The 13,680-nt window shown below is 36.9% G+C and overlaps 1 protein-coding gene across 5 annotated transcripts in view; it reads right to left on the bottom strand.

Annotated features, from left to right (window-relative positions):
- Positions 1-13,680, bottom strand: part of rdgA (retinal degeneration A) — a 288,837-nt gene that overhangs the window by 47,746 nt on the left and 227,411 nt on the right. For all 5 annotated transcript variants that reach the window (XM_083123684.1, XM_083123686.1, XM_083123685.1 and 2 more), the window contains one exon: positions 1,411-1,508. In XM_083123684.1, coding sequence (XP_082979810.1) covers positions 1,411-1,508 — 98 coding nt within the window. The remainder of the gene's footprint in view (positions 1-1,410; positions 1,509-13,680) is intronic.

Raw genomic sequence — 13,680 nt, 5'->3', positions numbered from 1 at the left:
TTCTTCCAAAGTGGCACAAACATCATTTTCACAAGATCGTGGACCTGGCCACTGTGCCTGTAGTATTCATGATTGTTTAAATCTGCATTTTAATAGTAGGTGGATTGCTCTTGATGGTCACATACCTGGCTGGCCCCCTCACTTCTCCGACATTATGCTGGTGGGTTTTTTTCTCATGGGTTTTGTATAGATAGAACAGAATGTAAGGACAGAATGTATAAAACATTGAAGAACTGAAATAAATGATCAGATGATAGAAAGCTAGGGTAAAAACATTGTTTTCAGTACATTTCAAGCTACATTTTATGTTCTGTATCTTTTTTCACCATCTCTATTGAAAATTGCTGAAATTGAAGGCCAAAACTGATATTAATTTTGAAGAAAAATCAAAGTTTAGGATTTTTTTAAGTAGGGAAGTAATGTAGTATCAGAACTACATTTTTTTTTTTTTTTTGAGGAAACCTATACACCCAAAGTTTTAGCAGAAAATATTTGAGCTCTGTTACTGGTTTCCTGTTTGAGTTATAGCTCTTTGAAAATGCTAGAGTTTTATTTTTTCCAAAATGTAGGCCTCAATATCTCTGGCAGGGTACCTGATAAAAATTTGATATTTATAGCACAAAGAGTATTCTGTGAGAGATACCTGTAAAGAAAATCTTCGAGATTGATATTCCATGGATGACAAAGTTACAACAGAGGGAAGTTGGGCAAAAACAGGCAAATTTACGCTATTAGTTACAGATAAATATTTACTTTTAATGTAACTATCATGCAATTACAATTATATTATTTATAAATTACATCATACGAATGGCATAGTACGTCCATTAGTAGCTATTATGAATGAAAATTATTGCTTTCTTGGATCCTTTGGTATGGCTTGACGCAAATAGTCCTAGCATCTAATGGATAAACACAAGGGTTTTGTCACACACTAGGGGTGCAAAATTAATGATAAATGCATATTTTAAGTAATGTACAAGATATTTGGGTTCATTGAAAGTGGAATTTTGTGTACTCCTTGGGATTTTCAAAATCTGGAAAACTATTGGCCAGTATTGGTACTTGATGGGCACGTGGTGCTCTACCAAGTTAAGCCCAGTTTGTCATACACCATCTGGGTTGACCTCTCCAATGTTCTAGTGGCCATTGCCTTTTAATCAAGGGCCCCATGCTCAATACCAACTATAAACTGTAGCTCCAGTCCCGATTAGTCTATCTGTGCATAAAGTGGACTAAAAATAAAGTATTGGCACTTGAATTCAAATTGATATTCTGAAATATATCTATCTTGGTACAGACTCAGCCGTAACTCAAAAACAATCATTAGTTCGATACTATTATTTCTAAACTGACAAAAATGCTTTCTGCATTCACAGCTAAGTGAAACAGTAGATGCACTGTACATACCTGCCTGTTTAAGTAGATCTTTGTCATTATGGTGTTGCTCATAGTCAGCCATTGATATCTTATTTACATTAATTTTCATATATTCTAAAGTTGTTTCTCTGAAAGAAAATGAGATAACAACAAGGTAAATATAAAACACTTTCAGCAAGAATATATAACGTCATAAAAAGTAGCAAAAACCATGGTCAAGGAATACCTGGAATTTCCATCATTATTGTGCAATTTATAGTTGTTCAATATAAACAATGTGAACAGTCAGTTACATAGAAATTAAGAATATATGACCTTATATGTACATCACACAAAAAAATAGGATTAAAAATGTTTCATGTAATACAGCATGTTCATTCATGTGGGCGTTACCCCCACAACCCCTATATGCCTTCATGGTGTGGTGCTAAGCACAGGGGAGAACTTTACTTTACTTTTACAGCATGTTCAACTTGAAAGTGGACCGCCTTTTCAAATACGTGTTGCTTCCTTCCTTGCTACAATTACGAAAGGTGTTGTGTATACTGAAAGAAGCATGGAGGGGTATGGACAGCAGGAAACCAGTTACTGGGGTGGGTTGAACCAGCTTCAGCTGACTGACGTGTTTTTCTAGCTCAGTGCAGAGATTTGCATTAAGGTGATGAGGTACAGTTTTGCAGAAGGGGCAATGTAACTCAATTATGTGAAAATTTGCATTAGAATTAGGAAAAAGGGAAGAGTGAATTCTTCATCTATTAAAAATATTGTTAATGAATATGTTCTGACTCCTATGCACATCTTATGAGGAATGAAAACACTTGCTCTTCAACTCAAAATTTTCACTAATCAGAGCAATGTTTTGGCATTTTTCATAACCGGAAGTTTTTCTTCAACTATTCTTCTTTCTGTCCATGTGCTCTGTGTATATACTGTGTTCACAGAGTATCTAAAAAGTCCACGTAAAATTTCACCTTCTGTCCGACACCAGGCTACACACATCTCCATCTTGTCCTTAACAAGTTTGTTAACAATGTAGTTAAGTGTTGAGAAATGTGTATTTATTTTGGAAAGTTATTTCTGTACACTTTTAGATCCCTGGGTGTGGTGGTTCTTTGTATGCCCACTAAAGCAGAACTATCCCTTGGTCATAAAAACCCCTAAATCCAAATAACAGTTGACTTAGTGGTTGAGCACATTAAGTGGTCAAATTTCAATCTCACAAAGTTCCCAGCTTTGAGTCCCAGCCTATTGTTCCTTCATCAATTCCATCAAATAAATAGTCATTCTCGTCGTCACTATACACCAAAAAAGTGGCAAAAAAAGCAACTCAAAGTAACAAAAAATACAAATCCACGTGTCTTCACTGAAACTCTACACCCATAACGGGAGTATGGTGCATCACATTACTGCTTTTTTGAAACTCCTGCAACCACTAAAGTCTACCACAAAATCAAACAGGACTTAATTGTCTCTCTACAAGAAGATGATCACAGTTGCTAGTTTCATTAAGTGTCATCTAGCTACGCATCTGGTCCTGCTATGGACATAGTTCAGGAATTTCTTGGTGACACCAAGATTCCTCTCATGTCCTGATATTCTTCTGGAGTCTAAACTCTGGCAAACATTCCGATATTAACATTAATGTTAATGGAGATCATATTTAATGCCTTCTGTAAATAATAGCATAGGAGTAGAAGCATAACTAGTAGTTATACTACAACACAGTCCACTTTTAAACTGAACACTTTGTATAGAATGTTAAATGACTAATTGTAGGAATCAGAATGCTTTCTGGATGTACTGGCCACAATTACAAGCTATGGAAAAACTTTTATTAAAATGTATATCGAGGAGAATAGCATTGTATAAAGTTATTGAGGAAGGTCATCACATAGTAAAAAACAACAACAAAGGATGACAAAATGTTGAAGACACGCTGGTGTTATTATTATTGGATAAACACACACAAAGTGCTTTTCTTTTTTAACATTTACATTGTGCAAATTTATTTTCAAAATTTCTTTTATTCAATTTTGCAAATATAAGTACGAGTATGGATTAAATCTGGAACATTCTACAACTGGCATTTGTTAAAAAAAACAACTAATATCCTTAAAAATACTATGGCAAGGAAATTCTTATTAGCATTCATATTCACTGACAAAATTCCTTGGGCCTGTGAATACAAAATACTAGAAAGTAATGCATTGTAAAATATCAAGTATATACTTGATTATTTACAGAGTTTAAAAGCATGCAGACAAATGGAATTTTAAGTGGCAAATACACAAACGGTGCTGGAAGAAAGTACTGTGAAATGCAGTAAGTTTACTTGCATGGGTGACAGAGTAATCAGGTGTGAACTGAGAAGTGAACTGAATATATCACACACACATTGAACATTAACAGGTGCAAAATAACATCACAATGTAAAAATTGATGTTCAATTGTACAATAACATTTTAATATTGAGATAATAAATTTATGCAAACACTTACTGTAGTTTATTTATACTTATGACACATATTTTTTACACAAAGTTAACTATTATACAGTCTGTCATGTGATGATTAAACCGGAATGTGTTATCACAGGCTACAAACTTTTTCAACGAGTTGTAAGATAATTCACAGGAAGGAAAGAAAAGATGGAAAACAAGATGTTCACTGTGAAAAAGAAATAAAACCTACTGACAAAATAGAGCCTGTGATGATAGATTCTGGTTTCACCATCAGCTACCACATTGTGTACAAGAAATAATATGTGCCAAAAATATGAGCAGAAAACGCCAAGTGTTTATATGCATTTATTATTTCATTATAACAATTATGTTGGCTCAAGGTGTAAGGTTTTTTATGGCCTCACCGATGGCGCAGTGGTAGCGTCGTCGCCTTGTAATCAAGGGGTCCCGGGTTCGATTCCCGGTGGAGGCACATAGTGGTTCGGATCCCACTTTAAACTGTAGGTCCAGTCCCGATTAGCCTTATTGTGCATAAAGTGGACTTAAAACAACAAATCAATCCAGGTGTAAGGTTTACATTAATAAAATTGTGTTTCTTGTATTTTTTATAATCATGTGCTGAACATCTATGTACGCTTGTGTGAAAAATCTCCACTGGCTGAAACTAAACCTCATGACACAACTGCTCTATGAGGGCCGAAGCTTCACAAGTGGCACATGGTCAGTGTATCAAGTCCAACAAGCATTGAATAGAGTGGCAGAGACGGAAAAGTAAGTCCCTTGTTGAGGCAAATTGAATGCAAAGCTGTGGCTACTAATTTCTGCTAGGAGTGCATGTATCGTCTGCAGAGGCAGTTGCAACAAACTGCAAGTTGGACCCTCGCACTCGAATATTGCAACATTTTTGTAACCGTCACAGTCAGTGGTTGAAGTGGAGTACCATCCTTTTAGCTGGGAAAATTTATGCAAAGCATCCCCCTCCCCTGCCCTGGCTATCAGTTTCATTGTAATCATGTTAAACCACAGGAGCATCTCTCCAGTTATTGCCAAGCCTTGAGCAAATTTCACCCACCAGTGTAACATATTTCAAACGTTATTTAATATTTTAATACTTATATATCTTTTATAATTATTCCATTCTAAAATATCAAGAATAAACTTATGATGCACAGCTGTTCAGCACAAATACACCAATTTATTTGTTATTGCTGAGGATTCCTGCTGTAATTTATATGTACTCTTACAGGGCTTTTGGGGTGTAACGGTGACCCTTTCTCAAGACTTCCACATAGTACACCCTGGACTACATTTGGCAGACTAGCGAGGCTCTGGTGTCTGGACCCATGTCTAATATAATTCTCTACATAGATACTCTATGTGATCAAAAATATCCGGACACCAGTCAAAATGTGTGTTGTGCATGGTAGGCAACTCTGTGGTGCCATCTACAGTGAGGTGAGGCAAGCAAGGGACCACTACAGGCAGCATAGTGCACGAGACAGCAGAATGGGTCCGTTGAAGGAACTTACAGACTTCGAACGTCGTGAAGTGATTGGGTGCTACAGGAGTAACAAGTCAGTGCGCGAGATATCCACCCTCCTAAACATCCCGAAGTCCACTGTCGCCGATGTGATAGTAAAGTGGAAACGTAATGGGACTTGTACAACCGCAAAACATTCTGGCCGAGTGCTCATGTTGACAGACAGAGACCGCCGAGTGTTGAATAGGGTAGTACGAGAGAACTGGCAATCAGCGATTGCCACCATCACACAGGAATTCCAAACCAGGGCAGGATGTAATCCTAGCAGCATGACTGTGCGACGTGAGATACGACGACTCGGTTACCATGGACGAGCGGCTGACCATAAGCCCCACATCACCCAACGAAATGCAAAGCGCTGCCTAGCATGGTGTAAGGAGAGGCACAACTGGTCGTTAGAACAGTGAAAATCCGTGATGTGGAGTGACAAATCGCGTTACACCATGTGGCAATCCGATGATCGTGTGTGAGTGGGGCGAATGCATCCTGTGTTGTGCCAACAGTGAAATTTGGTGGAGGTGGGTTGACAGTGTGGGCATGTTTTTCCTGGAAGGGGCTTTGCATGGTACTGTCTCGGCACATCATTACGTTGACATTTTACAAACGTTCATGCTGCATACCATCGAAGAACAGTTTGTGGATGATGATTGCGTGTTTCAACATGACGATGCGCCCTTCCACACTGTGGGCCGTGTGGGACAGTGGTTTCAAGAGAACAACGTCCCACTTATGGCCTGGCCTGCGCAAAGCCCCGATTTGAATCCCATTGAACATCTCTGGGATGTTTTGGAACGCCGACTTCGTGCCAGACCATGCCGACCAACATCCACTGCTCTTCTCATCTCGGCACTCCGCGAAGAATGGGCCGCCATTCCCCAAGATACCTTTCGCCACCTGCTTGCCAGTATGCCTGCGAGAGTGGAGGCTGTCATCAAGGTCAAGGGTGGCCCCACATGGTATTGATTGCCAGTGCATACGATGGAGGATGCTTCGAACTTCACGCCCTAATTCCAGCGAGTGTCCGGATATTTTTGATCACATAGAGTACTTTGTAGACTTTGTTCCATATGGAACTTTGTTGTGTGTTGTCCATATGTGTTTGTGATTGTTCCTTCATCTCTTTTGTCTTATCTTTGCGATTAGATGAAATCGGTATAAAAGCGTAGTAAAATAAACTAACTCAAAATCAAATCTTACGGGCTTTTGTTGGCTTATTTCTGCCAGACAGATGTTCAATTTGCTTCATGCAAGAAACAGCTCTGATCACTAGAGTGATCAATGCAGTCATCTGTTTTCTAGATCATGGCCTGCCACTATTTCTTTCAAGTGATTTCTCAATTAGCCTCACTAAGCTGGAAAACACCAAAATTTTATAGATTCCACTGGATGTTAAACCCAGGACTGTTCACACCAAAAGCAATAGTGATAACCACTCAGCTACACAGGAACTCCAGCTGCACTGCAACTATGCTTAAATTACAAATTTCTAAACGCCTGCTCCCCCCTAAAAATGCAACAAGTAAATTATTTGGTTTCCTCAAATGGAACTAGGGAGTTCAGAAAATCTTTTAAATATTATACTTGCGAGATTTTATTTTGTGATTTCATGAACAACAAAGGTCTGTGTTTTAGTCATACAATGTGTGGTGTGTAAATGTGTATATTTACATTTTAGAACTTGTTATCGACTCCAATGTCACCCAGTGCACATGTAAGCTTACCACATTTTACAAATACACTCTCACACCCATTTTTCCATTTCACTGCCTGTAAATTCTCATGTCTGCTTTAATCTTCCTTCAAAATCTTTTCAAATTCTGTAATGTATGATACTTGGAGTAACCTACACAGAGAGGGTAAAAATAACATTCCCATTAATAACGTTTGATATCACTTAAACACAACACAGTACATTATAACAGACGGTATATTGAACCAAGGACCACAGGTTACATGTCTATTAGTACAAAGTTGATTTTATTCTTGTTTCTTATTTAATTATTGATGTTTATTTTTCTTTAGCAATCAACTGTAAATGGTTCAGCTTTATATCCACACCAAAGAAAGGTTAAGCAACATAAATAAATAACAAGTTCTACATATTATGGTGAAACAAAAAGAAAACAGTTCTTTGGCTGAAAGCAACTTTCACAGTACAAACCATATCAAGGAATACAACACAAATTACACATAAATATATACTTTTAAAATGGCTGCAAGCAAGTTTAAAACCCAGTCTTGATATGTGACTACAATCCATTGTTATTACAATGATATTTATCATTTTTAGGTTTCCATTTTCATATTCCAATTTTTTAAAAACACCAACACCTACGTCTAGGATACGAAGCACTGTGTTATTTCCTACCCCCAACAACCAGTCTACGGATACAGAAGCAACCTAAATTTGCCAACACCCTTACAAAGCGATACCAGCTGCTGAAGCCAATGTAGTTACCATGTTCATGCATATACAATTAGGCAGAAGTCAAATATTCTTGAAAGTAATTAACAAATTAAGCAGAATAAGAAAGCATACACATCTAGTCCTATTGTGAATAAATTTCAACCCAAGCTGTATTCTAAAGTTAATCCAAGTATAAAATGTACTCAATGGAGTTAGTCCACCATTCCTTTTGCATTTCCGTTGGTTTGTAATTTGAGGCTGACTTCAAAGCAGAGATATATATTTTTTCAGACCAGTGGCGATTCGTGGCTTTTTTGGAACGTAGGAAGAAGTTATGGTAAACTGACGAAGGTTTGAAAAATGCATACAATTACATTCACACGTATTGCTTGTACTTTCCTTTGCATTTAGAATGTTAGCTGAAGGCCCATGCTCAAGGTATGGCAAGGGGCCCTTGCTCCTCACTTTGAACTATGAAATATTTAATGTGAACCTATAAAAACCTATGAAAATAGCGTTAACGATATTTCATATTTTCAGAATGCAAGAATTTCGATTTTGTCCCCAATCCCTGTCGTCGTGTGGATTAAGGATAATGAAAAGTGCTGCTTAAACTGAAATTATTAATTACTTATTTTTCCAAGATACCTGTAGTTTAAGTTAAATTATGCATCTACTTTTCGAGTTTTGAACTTGCTTTACTTATTATTCACTACAGTTATGTAATATTATTAATTCTTGCACAAAATTGTTTACAATGGCTCAGAATATCACTTGAAAAGGTTTGAGAAAACTGTGTGATTACCCACCAACATTCTACAGATTTCCTGCCATTACATTTCTTCACGATATAAATTGGTCAGGATAAAGAAAAAATAGAGGATAAATCGTTGCATGGGTAAAAAGCTTGTTGCTCGGTCAGCATACTCCCTTTTATGTGAAACATGTTCGCAGGTGAAGCAAAAATAAGATTTGGATATCATTTTATTTTTATTTTCTGAAAACATATTCCTTTGAATTCGATTTTGCTCTTCCAGGGACTCGCGTTTACAGACTATGCTAGATTTTACCATAATGGCAAAAGCAGAGTGCTAAGTGCCAACAAATATCAAACTGTATTAGGTTTAGTACCATTTTGCTGGGGTTGGTATCGCTGATTGAGGAAACTTTTGATGCTTCCTACGTGGATCTTTTAGCCTGCTCTGTTGCTGCTCAACCTTTCCCCCTCCCTGCACTGCCCCTTCCACCCTTCACCCATCTGTCTGTAGTTTGACCAGCAAGGTTCCTCAGTTAGTGTGACCATCCCCCATCATCTTTGGGCTGTAACTAGAGCGAAGAACAGCAGTTATTTCTCTAACCTAGTCAATTGTATGCACATTGTGTTCATAATTTTATAATGTGCATTAAACTTTTAAAAAGTAGAGAACTGGAAATAAGTATAAATGAACTGTGGGAAGTTCCTCACTTCCTACATGGAGGAATGGACTCTGTTTCAGACACTACCAACATTAGAGCATTCATTCAAAATGCACTTAACACAGTTCACTTGAGCTACATTTTATCCATCTCATAGTATCATGAGTACTTTCAGTAAAAAGTGGTCAAATTAGCATTAGTATTTTCTGAGCTAATGTCATCTCACAAAGCTATTAGTATATCATTTTGGAAAAAAACATTCAGGTAGGTTGGAGACCAGGGTGCAAATTAATAGAGGAAAGGGTGCCATGAAATTACCTTCCTAACAAGAGACATCACTCTTACTGATTCCCACTTGAAAATTGCAATAATTAAAATATGTTCAAGATATTGATCGACATTGGTGTGTAAATATTCCTCTCCAATTATATGCACCAATTTACCAAGAAATTTGCTTTAGAATATTCAAGAACTATATCCGAATATTAAAATAGATGTTATGTAATAACAAAATACAGTTTTTCATGCAAAATTGGTGCAAAATAGAAAGAAAAGTTTGAATTTTGCATTATTGCATCATTAGACTCTGTGAAAGTGTTGCGCAGCATTTGTATGGACCCTGTGAAAGCCGGTGAAGTATTGGTTGGTATCGGTAGATGTATTCCAACTGATAGTTTCCGATACAGATACCAGTGGTATCGGCTGATACTGATACATTAGCATCAGTATCGGCTCAGCCCTATTTATTTTATGACCCTATAATTAATAGGGTAATTTGGAACAAATTTTTCCATTAGATTTTAATACTAAATTGCTTCATAAAGTAAATGACATTTTGGACAACACAACTTAAGTATTTTTACTGTTGGCTAAAAAAGAAAATATACTACAAACAGTTTATAAACGAGAATATCGATACCATCGCAAAGTTTCTCAATTCATCATTAGCAATATAAATTCTTCCACAAGATGATGGAGTTGGCGAACTGTTCTTGGTAATTCACATATAAATATTCATATATATATATTCATATATAAACTGTTAATTTCATGTAAATATTGGTTCCATAAAAGCAATTAATGTTTTCAAGAATCAGAAAATGGGCAATATAAGCACAATTCGTGATTTTTTTTTTTTAAATCAGACTGTTCAGAAGATGAATGTTTCGGGAAAGATATTTATGTAAGAAAATGAATTATTGTGGGATATTATTTTCAACTTTTGTTATTCATATTGTTACTACTACCAGCAATAATAATACAAATCATAGTGTACTATCTCCAAGGGCATCAGCAGGAATTTTTCCGAGGGAAGGGCAAGCAAGGATTTTCTCCCCAAAACATTGCTTCAGTTTTAAGTTATTGTGTTCCTGCAATGATCTCTACCAGTCTTCCTTGTAATTATCAGTCCTCTATAGTAAGTAAGGGTTGTACACTATGGCCGTGTGGTCTAAAGCATCCCCACCATCATGATGAAATTGGGGGAGCTACGATATAACCTGGTCGTGGAAAACCTACAACGACTGAAGGTTTCGTCACGCTGACCACATGTTGGATGATTGCCTACCTCTGCTGAGGAATGTGGTAGTAAGGCTGGCAGTCAGTAGGTAGGCCTTGGCCCTCAAGGCCTGTTACGCCGCAGCTTATTATTATAATTATAAGTAGGGCAAATTAACGTGACCAAAATGAAATTGTATGTATAAAAATGTAATTTTAGGCTGACGCTAATTTTCCAGAGGAGAGCAATGGTAGCCCCCAGCCTCCTCTTCCAGATGCCCATGCTTATCTCCCTGACAACAGATTTCTTTACGAATATGCTTCTCCTGTACACACCTGAGCCCAGCAATCAATATGCACCCCCCCCCCCCAAAAGTTCAATTTGCACACTGTTGGAGCCTAACAGCACATAGGCACCTGTAATATTTTGTTTAAAAATAATGAATAATTGACTTCTGCCATTTCTTCAATGTTACAGATGGGTATATTAATTAGTGAAAAAGGAAATACTAGTTATAATATATCATTAAAGCACTAAACTACTGAAAGGTTAACTTATTGTGCCACTCATGCAACCCACTGTCATGTGCCAGACATCCTACAGACTATCCCCAAAAAATGTGAAGAAAAAAAAAATCTTTTTGTCACCAATAAATCATTCAATGACATGGGAGGGGCGAGCTACCTGTCACTGTGGACACAGATGGTCTTCAAAAATTCACAATCACCTATTGATAGTCTTATTGTACTGATTGGCGCCTCTCCAACCTAAAGAATTTTAAAGAGAACAATATCACATACATACAGACACATACAACATACATGCACATGTCAATGCACAAATAATGCATTTGTCAAAGTTGTTAGTGTTATGAACACTTCACGTGCTATTCATTCTATACTTCTTTTTCCCAAATTAATATTTTCTTAGCATTCCGGACAACACAGTTAGTAAGTAACTTTTTAAGAGGTTACAAATTTTTAATACACATATGCTAATTTCTTTTCGGCACTAATACTAATACTGGCCTATTCTTTCTTGAGTTAAAAAAAATAATCAACATTTAGCATGCCAAAGAACGATTTTTTTTAGACAATTACAAACTCTACTAACTTACAAACCCAACTATTCTCCTCCCCTCTATACTGCATGTAAAAAGCAACGCATACTAAACTAGGAAGATATATGAGGTATAATCAGCTGCTGCTTCAACATATCATTCCAGGTTTAGTTACTTTCTAAAGGGAATTGTTGAGGAGTTTCTTTGCATTTAAGCAGTTAGGTAATGCAATAATCAAATATAGGACTTTAATGAAAAATGTTGACACTGTCTGACTCAAGCTGCAAATCTACTGAAGCAATATTTGCCTTTTTCTTCAAGACATAATCATCATATATAGTTTTGGATACACTTAACCCACGATCATTGCAGTGAGCACCATGCTCACTTTCAATTTTAATGAAGTGCTACGTGGGCAAATCAAGAAGTAAGTTACACGTGACCCGTGTTCCTGTACTAAAAGAGATAAAATAATCATACTTGGTGGCAACACTGTGCGGAATGTTTTCCCCAAACACCTGAAGCAGCCGTGCTGCAGCTGGTTTAGTATGCGAGTAGTCACCGCATGAATATGGCACGTCATATTGAGGTTACATCCAACATTGAGGTGTGATCTGTCTGATTTCTGTATAATCGGAGTGAAATCCATCGCCAAATTGTCGAGGTGTATGGTGAGAATGCAATGTCACACTCCATGATTGGAAATGGTGCCTGATGTTCGAAGAGGAAAGAACAAACATGAACGACGAACCGTGTATCCAGCAGCCCACAACTGTGACAATGCGGAGCATATGAATGCAAATCTTGCCAACCCCCACATGAAAATCAGAGAGATTGCAAGTGAAATGAATATATCCTACGATAGTGTGTCCATGCTGATTCGCTATCAGTTGGATACATCGTAAACCGTGCTCTCACTGGGTGCTGCGGTTAACCGATGAGCACAAAAATCAACTCAATTGAAATTGGACGAAATTTTTACACACAAGGAATCGAAAAACTGGTCACACGATTCGAAAAGTGCTTGAAATATATTGGTGTCGAAAAAAGTTAAATGTTCATATGTTTTTGACCAATATATATTTTTTCTTTTTAATGTGTTTTGTTTGTATTATACTAGGGGAAAACTTACTTTTAGATTCACCCTAATATTTTAACAGTATTTAAAATATTACTCTGTGGTGCTCTCTACCTGACTTTTAGAGCATCACGAGTGATCTGATCACATTCTAATGAGATGATGCAAACTGCAGTATAAGGGAGACCATTGTTGTGGAAGGAGTGTTATCAGAGTGAGTGAAGAGATCACCTGTGACTGATTATGTTACCATTATTTTATTTAGATTTGTGTATTATATAGTCAATAAGTCTTCGCTGTTCCTAGTGAGTTTTTATTCTCATATGTTTTTGTCCTGTTAATAGAAGATACAAAACGTGTCTATATATTATGTCAGATTTGTAGAGCACAGATGTAACTGCGCTAGAAAAAAAGTTGAAGGTGGTGAATTCAAAATTTGCATAGCCATTCTTAAAACAAGTTTTTAATTTTTTTTCAAAAAAGTTATATGCCTGTACAAACTGTATAACTAAAAAAATTGAAAATGGGATGCAAATGGAATCTGGAGTTAGGTTACATTTATGTTAGGTTACGGTAGCTTAGGTAATGCATGATAACATATTGGATAACATGCGACATGCTTAACAGTAGAAGGGAAAAAGGCAAATATGAAGAAAACTGGGATGACATGAAATAATATGATCTAAAGAAGAGGAGATCAGATTGATGGTAGTGGTGAAGCTTGAAAAAGTCTACTGATCCAACACGACAGAAAGAAACAGGATATGGTCATTTATGCATGGGGATATTCAAAACACACATGATAAATAGAGCAGCCTGACACGGGACAGACAGTCAGAA

The sequence above is a fragment of the Lepisma saccharinum genome, chromosome 6 (assembly GCF_977018435.1).
Source record: "Lepisma saccharinum chromosome 6, izLepSacc3.1, whole genome shotgun sequence".
Taxonomy (NCBI): Eukaryota; Metazoa; Arthropoda; class Insecta; order Zygentoma; family Lepismatidae; genus Lepisma; species Lepisma saccharinum.
The sequence above is the reverse complement of the archived record's forward strand: the minus strand, read 5'-3'. Positions and strand labels throughout refer to the sequence as shown.